General features: G+C 42.1%; 1 protein-coding gene across 5 annotated transcripts in view; it reads right to left on the bottom strand.

Annotated features, from left to right (window-relative positions):
- Positions 1–17,891, bottom strand: part of ZFYVE9 (zinc finger FYVE-type containing 9) — a 78,735-nt gene that overhangs the window by 2,611 nt on the left and 58,233 nt on the right. For all 5 annotated transcript variants that reach the window (XM_067001573.1, XM_048061911.2, XM_048061912.2 and 2 more), the window contains 8 exons: positions 11,094–11,318; positions 8,520–8,602; positions 7,684–7,788; positions 5,091–5,241; positions 3,549–3,629; positions 2,048–2,210; positions 1,134–1,239; positions 708–884 (listed from right to left, as the gene is read on the bottom strand). In XM_067001573.1, coding sequence (XP_066857674.1) covers positions 708–884; positions 1,134–1,239; positions 2,048–2,210; positions 3,549–3,629; positions 5,091–5,241; positions 7,684–7,788; positions 8,520–8,602; positions 11,094–11,318 — 1,091 coding nt within the window. The remainder of the gene's footprint in view (positions 1–707; positions 885–1,133; positions 1,240–2,047; positions 2,211–3,548; positions 3,630–5,090; positions 5,242–7,683; positions 7,789–8,519; positions 8,603–11,093; positions 11,319–17,891) is intronic.

The raw sequence follows: 17,891 nt of genomic DNA, 5'->3' as shown, positions 1-17,891 counted from the left end.
AGCCACTGTTAAAGCAGCTTCTACACTTGGTTTTGGTCTGCTCTAGCTGCCCCAGGACTGCCTAGAGAAAAACAGCTTTTAAGCTTTCCCCCACTGCTTTACCAAAGCAGATCGTTCAGATCAGCAAGAACCACACTCTGCGCTATCAGATTCAGTCATGCAGTATTTAAAAGCAGGGTAATGCTGAGAACACTTCCACTCCCAGGCAAGGCCAGCTGTCTTGCCAAGAGACCTCTTTCTGCTTGTATCAGGTGCTGTAGAGCACTCTTAGGGGACCTCCCATCTGTCTCTGCATCCCATGGAACATGATCTTCTAAGAAGGGCTGTCCTTGGGCACAACGTCTCATGCGCACCCAAAAATACATTTAATTCTGCTCCCATCTTTAACTTCTGGTGGTAAGGCGAGCTTAGAGGCTTCTCGCAGCATGTGGAAAGCCTCTGCCTCTGAGGGCTGGGCTGTGCACAGGTCTCTGACCATGAGCAGGTGCTGCTAGTGGCATGGGGGGGGTGGGGTCAGGCCTTGCTGCTTATTCACGTGATGCAGTAGCTTTCCTATTTTAACTGACGTCCCAAAACGCCCAAAAACAGCACTCCTAGATTAGCAGCTGATAGTGGTGGTACTTTAACCAACAGAATGGTTTCCCTCTTTTTGCGGGAAAAAACAAACAAAGCACCCCCCCCCAGTTATTAAACTATTCAAGACTTACTTGATCCGAGTCGAGAGTAACACGCAGCCCAAGCTTAGTCATTCCGTCTTCTTTTAAGAGTTTAAGATGAGGACAGAGAGCTAAGCAGAAAGCTTTTGCCACGTTTTCAGTCAATCTGCTGTGATCAGCTGGGTCACTCAGACCATTATGTTGCTCATCATTTTCCAGGAAGAACACCTTAAGGAAAGAATTAAGACACAACATTTGAAATTTTCTCGAAAATAATGTTACTGAGATGCCATTTAAACTTTTTATGAAAGAAGACTTGAGGAGATTCTCAGGGAAAACAAGTAAAAGCCTCTGAAGACAAGCCACCTTAGGGAAAACAAACAAAACATCTTTCAAACAATAGCTATTTAAACAGTTGTGTTGTGGTCCCAAAATGCTAAGTGTCAGTTTACTTGCAGCGCAATTTGACTGACTTACCTCTGTCCACCGAATGACCTTTCCATTTGCCTTGTACTCCGAGCCGTGGAATATCTTCACGCTTGTTATAGACTCCATTGATTTGCCATCAATAGGGCTTACAACACTGCAGAGGGGAGGGAAAGTGGTAAGTTCCTACTTAACAGAAGATACAAGTTGAACAGAGAACACTGCAAAGGAGAAGTATGTCACAGATCAAAAAGCAGTGCCTCTGGTACACCAAAGCCCAACAGGATTGCTGCAGGTTATTGTCATAACTGCAGCGCTCTGCAGTTTGAACTACTGCTGCACAGCAACTTGCCGCATCAGCTTAACAGGGCACAGACCAAAACTAGCCTCAGAAGAGAAGTCCCCGAACAAAGGTTTCTCTCAGGGTGCCAAAACCAGTGATCTCGAATACCCCTGCTAGTTGTGCCGATGATGCGAGCCCTGAATCTTCATAATGATGACTGATGACTCCTTAACGCCTGTACCCGTCACAACAGCACTTTACCACCATAAGCACTTAAGTTGCAATACAGGCTTTTCTCTTGGCTGAACTACCAAGGTAGTAGGAAATGTGCTGTTGTGTTCAGCAGTTTTCCTTCCAGCACTACTTAATGCAAACTAAGCACCAAGAGTGCAATGTGACCATAATACACAGGGTTCGGCACTGAGTGTTGGGGGCAGATTAGTGGTTTCCAGTAACTGGATATTAGCAATGGCAAAAGAATCCATACCATTGACAGCTTTTTAAATGGTTGCCCCAAAGCTTTACTGTCTCAGTTCTGTTCTCATTAATTGCACCTTGTCACTCAAAACAGAGCCATAAGCTTGTAATTCCTATTGATTTGAGGGCCCATGCACCTTATAAGAGCAATTAAAGTTTTAAACAAATACAGTCAAACATGTTGAGCAATTGCTTCTCTGCTTACCCCTTACTAAAGTTTTTATCATCTTCTACCCACTGAATGTGAACGTGTTCCTGAGGATCTTCAGCATCTACTTTGCCACAAGTGATGGTGAAGTCTTTCATCTCTCTCAAGGCCTGCCTCAAAGAGTCCATGTTCTCAGCAGTTATCTGGACCATCACTCCATCTAGAGAACCAAAAAATCCTCATAAGCCAAGATAAGCCACAATGAACAGACCCTATAAAAAAAAAAAATAAAGCATCCTTCCTCTTACGAGCAACAGAAAAGTTAAAAAAATCTCTTTTAACACTATGCAAGCCCATTTCTGAACTCAGATCCCTAAAACATGCAGCACTGATGGGCGCTGACTAGGGAAAACAAGGATAAAACATGAAGACCATTTATCAGGTAAAGTCAGCTCTACAAACAGCCACATTTGTTTGCCCCAAAACTGCCACCTGCTCCAAGTAATGCTCAGAAACCACATGCGACTGCTTCCATTCAGATACCACCCCTGTTGGCACTGGAGGCAGCACTCCAGCACTGACAGTTTTTGTGAAGTCCATGCTTACCTGACAGTGGCAAAAGATACAGAATTTGGATTGGGTCAGCCTAAATTAGCAATAATTTAGGAATGATAGAGTTTCCCGATGTAGACTCCTTGTCTGAATCCACTTGTACCTCTATCTTGAACTAAACCGCCAATTCAGACACAGAGTGGTCTAATAACCCACAGACACTGACTTCTGTTCACAGTGTTGCTCTGCAGCCCTGACTGCTCGCCCATGAACTATACGCTCACCTAGCTACAAGCTCTCGAGTTGGTGCGGTTTTAAGGAGTTCCTGCTTGTCAGTGGAGCTGAGCTAACAACTGCATGTGTGGGCTCCTTGCATACCTCACTCACAAGCTGTAAGGAACGTGCTTAAAACCCTCCTGGCTTGCAGCATCGCAACTGTTGCAAGTTTAGACCACAAAGTTAGGTAGCTCGGCTAACAAGCAGTGGCAGCTTTCTGTCTGGTGTATGGTCATGATTTATTTCTGTCACGTGACACGTAACAAAGGTGAACAAGACCAAGAGGCACCAGAACAATAATCCTGACTTTTCTTGTTCTCATCGCATCACATAGTAACATATAAATGCACATTCATAACCTTACATAATGCAGAGCTATTAGGGAACACAGTAAGTTTAGTGGGGCTTCCTCTCCCGGTCTCTGGATTACACATTCCGTATTTCTCAGGCTCACAATTTCCTCATTCAGCCCAAACCAGTACACTGATACCACAATCACAAGCCAGGTATTTCATATTTTACCCTTGTTTTCTTGTGCCCCTGTCCTAGTGCATCTGGGTAAGTTCCCCCTCATTAAAGGAAGCAGTTTTCTGGACTAAAAAGTAAGATAAAGCTGAAGCAGCAGCATGACTCAAATGCCCAAGGCGTAACAGCAGAGCCCTGATAACTACAGAGCTGAGCAGTGGTAGAGGGGAAGCAGCGGGCTTGCAGCAAGCAGCTCAGTTCTTACCTTCTACTATACTGGATTTGGCAAGGTAGCCTGAAGAGGATTTTAAAGCTCCACTGAACACAAAGAAGCTGGCACCAGTCACTGCAACAACAACAACAGGAGTGATTTAGTGAGGCTTTCATCAAAACAATGCCTCATACGAGAATCAGGCATCACAGCTCTATCATCCAGAGAGGCAATTAATCTAAATCAGAACAAATGCTGCTCAGAATTACACGACTATGACACGTTACACACTTGGATATGGAAAGGCAAATCATCCAGTTATTTTCTAAACTGGACAGTAGTTCTGTCAGCCTTAATAAATGTTCATGTTTTGTGACTCCCTCTCCCCACAAATGCCTCTCAGTTTCAGACTATTAATTTAGGATAACCAATTACATAATTCACCTCTAGAAGTTCTCACACAGCTGGCAAAGACTGTGCGTGAGCTGCCTATGGATCCCACTGTAACACCAACCCCCTGGAAAGACTACAGCTCAAAGCCAGCTGATTTAAAATAAGATTCTCTTAAATGATCACTGAGCATCATGAAATACGTGCTGGAAATCCCTCTGCTCATCCCATATGTAAAACAAGCAGAACGCAGGTAAGACTACCAGCCCTGAGGGACGCCCCATGCCAGAATACTGCCTGGATATGGGGGTGCTTGCCAAACAAAAGCCATTCTCTGTCTTGTTTGTTCTCATTTGGAGATAGCATAAATGTCAGAAATTTTCCCCCAAACCCCAGCATTGACATTCTCATAACACTGCTGCTGCATCGTTTCAGCCTAGTGTAACAAGCATAAAGCCTGGAAATTAGATGGTCTAACTGAGGTGAACACAAGGAGTTTCTTGAAGACGCACTGTTAAAAAGCTGCTGCTGTTGGTTATTCCTATCCACCTTTTCCTCCCACTAAACCTCATCTTCCTCCTTTGACAGTATTATATAGGTAGAGCACAGGCATCCCCAGCCCCACCTCCAGGCTCCAACAATGCCAAAAGCTGCTCTCGCTATTCATGTCGAGGTGTTGCCTCAGCCAGTTACAGCACTGCGACCTCTGGAGCACCGCATGTCCTAAGCCGCATTGTGCAAGCAGCATTACCGTATTTACAAGGGAGCAAGCTGTTCGGGGCTTTATTTTATGTCTGCTGGATCTACGGAGCTGCCAGCACACCTCTCGGACAAATTCAGAACAGCACTGCTGATCAAGGAAGTGTGATGTGGACTGTACACAGGACACAAATGGCATAGCGTGCCCCTTGACACCTGAGATCATGGATTCTGCAAGGGGAATAAAGCACTGAGGCAGCAAAGAGCAGACAGAGCAACACAGTGCTATCCCTTGTGTTGCACATCTAACTCACAAAGCTGCCCATTTAGGAATGCCAGTAGTCACAATTATTTTATCTGAACCTCTAGCAGAAACAGTGAAATACAGACAAACCAACCCTGCCAGGTTCACAAAGCCACAAGCTGTAATGGCCTAAGAAGAATGGCAAGAGAGAAGTCATGCAGAGCACCGTGAGGGAACAGCCTCCTCGTGAACCCTGTCCTCACCCTTCCTCGGCTGATTATGGATGCTGATGGCCTGTGTCTGGTAATTCCCGTCATCGTTCTGAACACACACCAGATGCGAGTCTGCTTTCTCATTGAAGCACGCTCCCCCTGCTAGAACATGCTCGTTGGATTTGTTCATGGCTTTCATCATCTGCAAACAAAAAGGTTTACCATTTTTACCATGTTTGTCGAGCAATACCATAAAGGGGTGACTCTTGGAACAGTTTAATCAGACAAAGAGTCTCAGGAGTGCTCATAGTCCTGTGCTGGACAGACTTAAGCACTTAGAACCATAAACTGCTTTTGAAAAGAGGGTTCAGGTCTTATATCATCTAGATGCTTTCAAGTGTCACCTTTCATGTAATTAAGATAACTGGTACGAAGGACAGCTGACCTACAGGTTGCAAAAGCTGCTTTCTCTAGCTATTGTAAAAAACACAACAGCTTCTTTCATTTTCTTCTCTCTTCATGTAGCCTTAGACTATGAGATTTTAGATCTTAAATGAAAACTGACGGAGTCACCTATCTCTGGAATTTGTTTCAAAACCAAAAATTATATACTTGCTTAAAGGAAAAAAAAAAGGCTAATTAAGTTACATCTCTCGCAGTGAAAACCCTGCAGAGAAGGAAAATGCTGACATCTCTGAACAGCGCTCAGACTCCTATCCTCTGCTTTCTGTAGCTGAGAGCACGCACGCTACACACAACACATTTATCTTCCTCAGTCTAACATAAAACCTTAATTACAGTGTCAGAAACATTAGTTGATGCTCACTATTGACAAATGTGCACAGGTGTAATGTTTGGGGAGGAAACTTAATTAAGATTTTGCATCAGACAGCAGCGTATTTCATTATCTAGTTTATCATGTCATGCTCCAGAAACAAGATTTTAGCTCGACAGCAGCCATCTTTATGGAGTCCAGCAGCTGCTTTTAGCATAACGAGAAACAATTGGACATGGCAACTGTATTTAGTAACAAGGCAACTCATTAAAAAAGGACAGTCATCTTTCCTGAGGGACTAAATAGTTTCAGACAGGCAACTGAGCATCACTAGAAGTTGCAGAAAACTAAAATAATTTTGAAGAAAAACCTATGTATTTAATAGAAAAACTAGAGATTAATATTTAATCTGTTAATTGCAGTCTGAATTCTCCCCATTTAATGCATGCAATAGATTTAAAATGAGTTTTTCACTTTCAAGACAGTTTGAGTGACACTGTCCTAATTAAATATTGCTTTACTTGGGGGAAAAAGTAAAGGTCTGGTGGCTTAATCCAGCTTAATTCCAACTACACTCGGATGAAAAATCTCTAGCAATTCAACCTTTCAACTGGATTGCAGGCAATAGTGCTAAATAAATAACACTTTCTCCTTTTAAAAAGCTGAGTCCTCACTTCACATTGGAAAGAGAACCCAAGCACGATGGTTTTGCTATGCTGCATAACACAGGAATTTTCTTGGAGTCCAGCCTAGTGCAACATCTAATACAGGGCTGATGCTAATGCTCTTGTAAACATCAGGCACAACTAACACTTGCTGAACTGCAGCTTGTGTGCGGTTGTTCTACTCACCGCTCTGCAATAACTACAACATCATTGTGTTATCAGCATTATTTTCATCCTAAATCCAAAGCACAGCACCATACCAGCCACTAAGAAGAAAATTAACTCTATCCCAGCCGAAACCATGATGTGCGAACACATATCTAATGCATGCAAACTTTACTGACCTTCTCCATTTTCAGCATCAAGAATTAATACACCCTTTAACAGAACCTTTATTTTCTTGCTTCATCAGTTTCCTCTTTTTAAATTTCCATAAAACCATTTTTAATATGAGTTTACTCAAATGCTTCTTGCAGGGAAATTTCCTGATGTGATAAAGCTGTATTCTGCTCTGATACTACAAGAGCTTTTAAAAATACCATTTTGCCCAGGAGCTTTGCTCTTGTTCCGACTTCTGATTGGTTTCAAAATACCACATTTACCCCCTCCTGTTCAGACAGACCACAAAATTAATCATCCTCTCCATTGCCTTCTGTCATTATTGTTCAAATATTCTGTCACTCAGCTTTCTCAACAGCACTAAATCCTGAAGAAACTGATTGATTTTCTCAGACTAGAAATCAAGTATAGCATTTAGATGCAGAGAGAGATTTTACATACAGCAATCTAACAAATATGAATAAATGCTGCAAGTATGCACACACAACATAGATGAGAAAAGTTAATGCACTTTTTCCTCCGAGTTTACCTCAAGTGTAAAATTTGTCAACTTGCTCAAATCAAAATGGTATTTGCAATCCTCTAATATTTTCTACTCTTTACAATTACACTTTATATGTAAACAATTAAAAAGCCTAAAGGAAAAAAGAAATCATCTCTCCTGCCTTATTAACACTAAACCGAATTGCATTTTTCCTGTGGAGCCACCATCACTTGCTCTCAAAAAAGTGTGTGCATCATGCATTTATCGTCTGAGTTTGAGGCAGTTTTCCCCAGTGGTAGTGAAGAGAATAAAATTTCTTTAGATCTCAGGTCCTCCAACCACAAAGAAACTGTAAATAAATATATTTCTTTTAAGCGTTACCTCATTGTATCTGTTGCTGGGAATTTTGATGCTGGTTTTTCTGACTTCCATGTCAACCACTAAACCTTGGACCACAGGCAGCGTGTACTGGTAATTTCTGAAGTCCTGGTAATTAAAACAAGTTTTTAAAAGTTAGGCATGATGATCGTAATTAACACTGTAGGTTTCATAACTTTCCTAATGGCCAACAGTTAGCTCATTAAAATAATTATCATCAGTGTCTTGAAAAGCAGGGAGGGAGGGAAACGTCCCAGCTTGTAACCTACAGAATCAAAGTACACAGATGAAAAACCATCATTGTGCCCGTTAGTCATTTCACTGATTTTCTTACATCAAAATTAACGTTCTCCAGCACTGAATACAAGGAAATTTGTTCTCTGTGTTCTGTTACATTACTGGACAGCATTATTAGTTTTTTTTCTAGCACTGAGATTAGGTCATGCATCCAAGAGAATTTTCTATATGGAAAATATTAGCGAAGTAGGAAGAGCTGATAAGTTCACTTCAGCTGAAGCTCTGTACAGCAGAGAGCTGTGACTAAACACTGTGATGACCTAGCACTTGTGAGGAAGGAAGCAGAGCAACTGTTGCACTTATTTCCAGATCCAAACATTCTCAGGTCGCCAGGTTTGGGGTGTTTAGGGAACCTTTTTACAATTCACCTGCTGTCAAAATCTAAAGTCCAATACCAGCAACAGCAGGCAATTCACCCAAATGCCCACTACCTCCTCTCATCACCTTTTAAGCATGCCAGCTACTACATGCAACAGGAGTCCAGTTCTCCCCACATGACCATGCACACCGATGGAACGTACAAACTGAGTCTCAGCACTTACTGCAAGAAGGTTCATAATCGTATGTCCAGTCTCTCCAAACAAAGGCTTACGAAATCTGACACTAAAAAGTGGGCATGGATAAACTAGGATAAAATAAAACAGAAAAAGTCAAATTCAACTTTGCATACCGAGATTCTGCAAAAAACAGACTCAAATACAAGCTCCTCACTTGAACGTGGCAAGCAGCAGCAAAAGACGAGATTGGAAAGAAGGCCAGAGTTTAAAATGCTAAAGAGAAGAAGGGTGTAACATCATAACGCACCTCACACAGGTCATGGCTCCTTGCCCACCACACTAGAAGCGGTAAGAACAATTACATGGAAAGCTTCTAAGTGCCACGCTGCAAGACTGAACCTCATGATCTGGACCCTGATTGCAAAGATGGCCTTTCTGAATACCTTTTTCAAAATACTTCTTAGAAACATCTTCTCCCTTTTTTATGACCGTCATGCCACTCTCCACCGTAGCATCCTAAGCCTTTAGTTTCCGTTGCTGACATATTACATTCAAGTAACCATATTGAGATGATTTCATGTTCTGTTTTCATAATTTCATATGAATGTGGCAAATTCTCTACAGGAGTATGTAAAACTGAATTAAAAGGACATTTACAGTATGTCAACAATGCAGAATACCTGCATTCCTTGGCTGACTTGACCATACCTGTAACACACCTCTGATGCAATTCCTCGTGTAGCGTATGGATATGGCTACATTACACTATGTTGCAGCAGAAGCCCTAACAGAGCTTGAAACATGACTCACACAGTAATATGTAACGCCAAGGTCTTCTAAACGCGTATTTGAAGGAAGGTTCCTAAACTATGCTCAGGCAACCACCCAGCCCGATTTTCCAAACTGCCATACATCTTCATAGTTCCCACTGCAGTCAGAAGGGGCTGCAAAAGCTCAGCAGTTGGAATTAAATCATCAGGATTTCCATATGGAAACGAGCACCAGCTTCTGCACACTGATGCGGCATCTGGAAAGTATCACAGCTCCTACACACGCACTGTGCAGCTGACCAGCTCAGGCACTGTGTCCTGATGCACCAAGAGGTGCTGAATTTCCTGTGTCTGCCACCCCGGCTGCGTACAGCAGCTCAGCTCCATCCCAGACACACTGCAATCCCTGCCTTCGAGCTGTATGGTTGATCTGCAGATGCTCAGCAGCCATTTTCTGGCTATCTAGCAACCCAGCGTGACTCCTGCAACTCATCTGCTGCACATCCAACAGAATTGGACAGGTGGCAGAAATCTGACAAATTCCACCAGCAAAAAGGATGTACCCAAGGAAACCTGGGACACAAATGCAGCCCTTACCTGGAGGGGACTGAAGAAGTGATCTGCACCACAGGACAAGTGAATATACCCAAATCCAACCCTACAGAAGCTATAGAAGCAACTCAAACCCCAGCTTCCCATTAAACCCAGAGCAGGCACTTCTGCCTGTGAGTATCAGAACATTTATTTCTGTGCTCAAAAACAGATGTCACAGCCAAAAAACAGATGTCACAACCAAAATATGAGCATCTTTGTTTGTTTTTCTAAATGCTGATGGGAATAAATACACTACTTAAAAACCTCACGGATGCACACAAAAACATACACACCTTTAACACTAATGTTCGTTTGGACAAGTTTAATCTACATTCCTCATCCTCAGAAAGGAAGACTTGAAGATTTCCTTTTTCCCTTCCAATAACATTTTATTTTATGAAAATTCCCAAACAGCTTTCCCTACACATCACAAGTTACATTTAAAAAAGGAATGTAGGACATATTCTAAATTTTCCTTTGTTAAATTTATGGAAATATTGTTAAGTGCATGTGAAAAAACATTAACAACGACACAGGAATTCAGATTTACAAGACGTGCCAATTAAAGCAGCAGATGAGCAGGACAGCAAATTTTTGGCCCATCATGGTGGACAGACTTCCAGTAATCTCTTTGCTCCAGTGATGGACAGTGTCTTTTGAAAAAGATTTTATCATAACTTAATGCTAATTCCATGCTAGCTGCTAAGATTTTAATTAGCTGAAACACTCTCTCCACCTTAATTTTTATTATTTGCAACAGAATTTTCCTAACAAATTGCCACATCAGTTGCCCCCACATAAATATTGTTGTTCTCAGAACAACGAGCATGGTTTTACAAACCTAAAAGCAAACACACTTCCATTTCAGCATGGAAAGAACCTAACATCTCAAAGGCTCTCATTTGTCCTAACCACACCAACTAAATCAGACTTGTTCTCCACATTACCCTATTTCAGGTCACCAAGTGAAAGACAAGCAATTACTCCAAACTGGATTTGTCTCCATGAAAAGCTCACTCACTGATCAACTCTCACAGCTGTAAAAAAGCCGTAGGTCTTATCAAGACCTCAGGACTGCTGTGCTATTAGCTGGATGCAATCTGGGTATGAAACACCACCAACAACAATTTTTACTTGCCCGTTTAAGCTCACGTGACTTTGGTAGGTAACAATTTAGGGCTGGGTGTGTGTGCTCTAAATCAGAACGCATTCTTCTGCAGAAATAATTGCAGCCAAAAGAACGCATGTTACTTACGTCTGTATTCAGCTCCAAGTCTCAACATCAGCCGAATGGGGAACACTTTAGCCCAGGGCGTCTCCCACTTCTGAATGAGGATGCCAAACAAGTAGGGTGGGGTTGGGAGCACCAGGTCCTGCAGGGACTGATACGTAGCTGCAACGTACAAGAACCCTCCGTGTTCTTTGCTTCCAAGAAAGCTCTGGCTGAAAAAGGAGTGTCCCAGGTTGCCCACAACATTACCTGTGAACAAAAATACTCATATTACATCACTAGATCGAGAGTTACATCAAAAATTTAAAGAGTTTTTCACGAGAAAAAGAATCATTAAACTCACTTTGCTTCCTGAAGCATTAATGCCTACCACTAACACAAGAAGCAATGATTTGCTGCAGACAGGAACTCGGGTCCCCTTTGGAAAAAACTGTGCCACCTGTTATGAAATAACTTCTAGACTAGAGCCACCAAAGCTATGGTATCACTGCTTGATCCCCCTTTGGTGATAACAGATACTCACTGACTGTTACTGGTAGGAAGTCAGATTTGTAGGAACGTGCACAAACAGCTTCTTTTCTGCACCTGCCTGGCTGAGCCATGCCTGCAAGCGTTACCAGGACAGTACATACAATCACAAACCCACCACCTCTCCTTTTTTCTCCTTCTATCCAGCTGCACACACATATAAAGCAATACATTCCAAAATACGTACGATGCCTACTCATTTTCCAAGGAAAACAGCAGTACCTTGACACACATGTTGTCTCGGAATGGAGCATACAATTTATTTTGTAACCAATATGTAGCTCAAGAGGTAAAGCAGACTGAGAACTGAGGTTGCCATGATCTGACAACTTCTTCATGGCTGGCAAAAATGATTCAGTGAATTAATTTCAGTTAAAAAATAACAGGTGGAGCATGGGGAATGAGCAGGGAGGGAGACATGTCTTGAGCATGTTTCAAGCAGTCAAGGAGGTGAAATGGAGGGGATGGTGCATCCCAGGGATAGCCAGGAAGAGGAAGGGTAGCTCAGGCCAGTACTGCTGCCTGCAGCCTCCCCCTGGCACTACAGAAGCTCACTGGAAGCCTGTGTTCAGCACCTCCCAGGCACTCAAGAGATTTCCACTGCAGAAGCTGCTGATGACTGAACCCAACTTTTAGACCCAGCTGTGATTAAAGGCGGTGCGCACCTGGTCAAATGATTAATGCCCACTGGTTGTCCTCTCATTTAGGCAAACCACTGGGGTGCCTGCTCAGTCATATTGAAGATATAGGTCATTTTAAGAACTACACAAAAGAGTATTTGCTTAATTAGTATACTTTATGTAAAACGCAACTGAGACAGACACAGGGGAGAAACACCACTAATTTTTACTCTAATTCTTATTCTTTGATGCCCTTAATTTCCAAAAATGTTTATGCTGGAATGGCTGAATAAATCTGAAAGTTGATTAGATTATTATAGCAGCCAGTGCAGCATTTAACATCAGAGCAAAGAACCACAGTGTAATTCCTTTTATCAAATGACAACGACAGCATGCAAATAATGAGCAGAACAGCCTGCAGACAGAGGGGCTGCTAAGTAGCAGTGTCTACTCTTTTTTCCCACCACCTCATAATGGGGCATTTGTATCTGAACTCAGAAAATACAAAGGAAGGGATGGCAGAGAAGGAAGAAATGCTGTCCCCCTTCTTCAACATGCACATCAACTAGACACAGAAACTGGAGTCTTTCTCCCTCTTAGACACCAACATGCTAAGACAAACTGACACACAAACACTAGGTCTTAAGTAAAAACATGTCACAGAAATGCAACTATGACATCCTCAGTAACACAAAATGATCATTAAGTAAAGCCTTCTCAATTTTTATACTGCAAAACACCCTAAAAATCATATAAAGACATTTACAGATGCAGTAAAATAAATACAGTATGTGCAGTTTTGGCCAGCAAAGGAAAAATTAACCAATGAGTCCTTTCAAGACCGTCCCTTACACGAATGCCCTGTGAAAGTCCCAAGTCACAGCAACACTCCCAAAGCCAGTCCTGGCATGAGAGCAGTACAGCTATTCCTGGGCACCTTGCTGAAGCTGTCTTTGTTGTTGTTGTTGTTGTGCCCACAAGGTGCTGCACAAACAAAGCTCTTCAGTTCTCTGGTAAAGGGCAACAGGCTTCGGCTGCGCAGGCACCCCATGGCAGGCTCGGGCTCATTCATAGCTTGCTGCTATTCTGAGAAGTTGACTTTTTAGTTTTACAGATAGACACAAGCCAGAGCTGACACCATCAACCTGGGCCAGATTCCAGAACTCTTACAGTGGTTACAATTTCTGTGATGCTCAGCTGAGCATACCTGGTGTAAAATAGCCATTCGTTAACCTGAGGGATTAACGTGACTAACAGAGCTACATCAGACGTTGTCAGCTGCTGAGAAGCACTGCTCCTGCCCCTGTGCAGACAGATTTCTGTCGGCCTGTGCTGTGACACTACAGCCTGCTCGGTGAATACATTGCTAATGCTAGTGAGTGCAACCCAATGCCTCAATTCGTGTTCATGAAAAAGATTTTCTTTGATCTAAAATAGCTGTTGGCACCTTTCTATCTCAACTCCACTCATTTGCTTTAGCAGTTCCCACCTACCCTCAATAATCTCCTCTTCATTTATATTTCCTTTTTTCCCTTCCCATCTGTTCTTAGCCAAACAGAAGCTACAGGCCTGAGAGTAAAATTAGTTGGTGAGGTTCTTGATTCCAACAACGCGATCATAATGTATGAAGTGCATGAAATGCTGAACTGAATTTAACGCCGGACCCTTTTCTGAACTATTTTTTGTGTGAAAGAGGCCAGGCAGAGGGAAGCTGTAGAGCTCCGTCCACTTGTGTGAGGCGAGGTGCTGCCCACTGGGATGACAAAGCAAGCAGACATTTCCACTTGTGACTGATGCCAAGTGCTGCAGCAGAAGGGGACGACTACTTATTTTTTCCGTTTCAGGAGATGGAACTTCAAGACTCACACGCTTGGGCTGCCTTAATGAGAAGCTTTTCAGCTAAGAGAACTATGAAAAATCCCCTCAGAGTGGAACCTACAACGAGCTGTTCAGCACCTTGCCCCCCCAAGCCACAGCAGAATGAGGTATTCCTACAGACACAAGCAGCTCGCAGTACGAGCTCTGATACGTTACCACTATTAAAAGGGCCAACTATGGGGGCGATGCAGTTGTGCTGCAAGTCATTATTTATAAGAACGTGCAACAGCCTGCTTTGCAGAGAGCATGGGAACAACCAAGGGAGTGTTCTCCCAAGCACCTCTCTCGTACCCTTTTCAACCAGCAAAGGCAAGTCAAAAAGCTGGGTTTCTCCCACAAAATATTTCTGACCTGTCCAGGGTTTGACAGTCTTTCCTGTCATGTCTTTGAAGGTGGTTCTAAGTCAAGGTCCCACTGGTAAGTTACTAAATACTCATATTTGTCAGTAAATTCCCATTCACTTTTATATTTATGTGGATACAAAGTACTTAAACGTGTCATAACGCCACCTTAAATAAACAGCAGCTATTAGCAACTTGACAAGGTCAAACCCAGCCCACTGCACCGTTACACATTAGACGCGCAGAACTGTATTTCAGAAGCCTGTAGAGAAAGTGTAGCTGTCAGAAGAACCATCAGAAGGAAGCCATCATTCTCAGAACTATATAATTTCATTTACAAAATATCACAACTTCCTTTCTAAAGTAACTCAGAGTGAACAGAAGGGTGCCTTTCCTTATACTAAGTTCCAGCCCCTGACACCAGACAATTCGTATTATTTGGAAGTGCCATAAACGTGTATGATGCAGCTAAAGCAACTCTGCAGAAGGTCAGTATTTATTCTCTTTCTCAGTTATACTAGGTTACCCTTGACCTCAAATCTTAAGCACCTCTACAAAGTCCTTTAAAAAAAACAAACATGCTTGTAACCACTGATGTGACTATCTCCAGTAATGATCCATACTGCGTATTGAATTCTTCACTTAGGTGTCTTCCTCTGATGAACAATGCCATTTGCTTATCAGTTTGGCAATCCCTTCTGGGCTCAAATAAAATAGTATATACCAGGAAAGGTGAAGAAAAAAATATTCCCGTGTTTGTTCACTGCCTTCAGTACGTGATGAAGCCATTTGGGTGTTTTTACCAGAAACGGATGAAGTTAAATTCCTGATCTATGCTCCATGCCATTCAGTTAATCTCGGGTCAAAAAGCTGGTACTAGCATCCAGTCTCAGGGAAAGTATATATATATTGCTTGGAAGAGAGGAAGCTGCATCTACCTGGCCTCATTCCACTGTCACCAGTAACAACCAAGACCTGCCAAGTACCGAACACCACGCCAACATCCTGAAAGTTCAGACATCCTAGACCTGCAGCAAGAAATGCAAGGATCAATCACCTGGGATCAATCTTGCCAGATGGATTTTCTTCAAGAGCAAATGAGCACATAGCCTTTGGAAAACCAGCACAAACCCAGTCCCTACCACACAAATGTCCACAAAGAGACACAGAGGAGACATGACTGTGGATGTAACTTAATCACACAACACATCTGTAGCAGATGCCATTATTCAGAAAAAAAAAAAAAAAAACAACACAAAACTCAACATTCAAACTTCTGACCATACTCAGCATCTTCGTATTGAAACACATCAGCAACTGATTTGAAATTCTCTTACTCATATTAGCAACAGACACGATGCTTCACTTACTATCATTGTGAGCAGCAGTTACCAGCATCCAAAACTTCCTCAGACTAGACTGTGTCAGTCTTCCAAACAATCACTCTCCCCCCTTATATGTTTGATTTTGTATCCGTCTTTCCATATCACACTTGCAGGGGTGTGTTATTCACTCAGTTAACCTGTTCTCTGTTCAGAATATCTATGTGGACTTCTCCATAGCTCTCACCTGTTTTAGCTACCAGCTGACATAAAACCAGGCTGGGTAAGACATACCCAAAGCCGTGATTGGGGTAGAACACCCCCAGAACCATGGAGATCACAAAGCCATTTCAAGCTGCTGCCATACTTGTGCTTTCCCTACAAAAGTAACAGTAGCATTTATTGTATTCCACCAAAGCTGATGTACTAAAGCGTATCTGGCAGCTCTGTATTAACACATCCAACTGCTTCAAAATACCCATTCACAGGGACAGAAGTTCTCATTTTTCCATTCACTAGACCTCCTGCCAGGCTTATAGCCAACAGACAAGGATAATCATGGGATTACTACCACAACAGTACAACTACTACAACTACAACAGAAATCATTAGCTTTCAATTTCGAAACAAGAAAGGCAACACAGCAGGGAGCTCGATGATGGAGGTGCCAAAGGAAAAACAGAACAAGAGTAACAACAGCAGTTAATACTTGCCTTAATTAACAACTTTACAATTTATTATAGCTCACATACATACAATCTATAGTGAAAAATGCCATTTTTCTTTCAAACTCTCTCAGTTGTTTTACAATTAGGGAGTCTTAACATTACACTACAGCTTGAGGTTGAGCACTTCCCCTAAGAAGAAAACTAATGAAGATTCAGAGCGGTTTTGCACCCGACTGACATCTTATCCACACCGAAACTGGAGACGAATCTGAAGGGCAAACTGCAAACGTTCCTGCTGGCAGCTCGGAGGCCTGGGCTCTGCTACTGCTACCTGCACATGCCAGAACCATGGTCTGCAAACGGCTGAGTGCACAGAGGACAGGACTCGTTCTCCAGAAACAAGATAGACTCTGAGGAGAGCAGAAATATCTGGAGAGAGGCATGAGTGCACACAAGTTTGTGCTTCCAGGTTTGAATGCAGAATTCAAAATTGAGCAGGAAAAGCTAGTAACTAAGTGTGACTCGTGAAAAAAAGGAATCACTAGGGATATGGACTTTACTGAAATAAACAAGGGGAGGGAACGCTATATATTCTGGTTCTAAACAAAGCAGCAGCAAAACCAAACCTTTTCCAAAACAGAATCAGTATCACTGTATGCAAGTCTTGTTTCCATTCCGATAAAAAATAATATGTCTTTTTGTTTTATGACAGTTTTTAAATAAACACTTACTAGAGGAGATAAGTAAGAAACGTCAGAATTTATTTTAGTGTCCTCATTGCAAAATAAATTTAAACCAATAGATAATGAAAAATGAGACTGTGAGGCAGTTTCAAATAGTTCCTAATTTCTAGTGGGAATTCTCATTTGCACTAAATGTCTAAACTCTAAACTAACATCTAAACTTGAAGAGAGGTGCAATACCTCTGAAATGAACAAACTTGGAAACATGGATGTGTCTATAACACCACTCAAACTGCTAACAGCTTCCAAGGGATTACAGCCACCAAAGTGAAACCCTACAGCACCATATCCTGTCTCTCTGGCTGAATGACACTGCAATTGCCAGAGCTGCAAATGCGTTAATATATACTTCTCCCTCTCAAACACACATGACTTGGGGAAAAAAAATAAGAGGAGGAAAGGAGGATGTATATTGAGATTGTGCATTACAAAATGCTACAGGAATTTATTGACGTGCATTGATCTATGAAAGTTTCAGTGCTGTTTGGTATTACACACACCTTGAGTTGCTATAGAGTATCTATTTCTACTGCATGTCTGAAACACAAAACAGAGCAAACTCTATCAAAACAACATTATAGTGTGTAATCCTTAAGCAGTGAAGTTTGGCTTCTGATTAAAAATCATACAATAGCAAGCAGCTCTTTGCACAACTGCAATTGTAAGAGATCAAATTACTATCATGAGAGCACTAAAAAAAAGAATTCCAAATACATTATGTA

Source organism: Anser cygnoides, chromosome 8 (genome assembly GCF_040182565.1).
Source record: "Anser cygnoides isolate HZ-2024a breed goose chromosome 8, Taihu_goose_T2T_genome, whole genome shotgun sequence".
Taxonomy (NCBI): Eukaryota; Metazoa; Chordata; class Aves; order Anseriformes; family Anatidae; genus Anser; species Anser cygnoides.
This window is presented reverse-complemented; position numbering and strand designations above follow the sequence as displayed.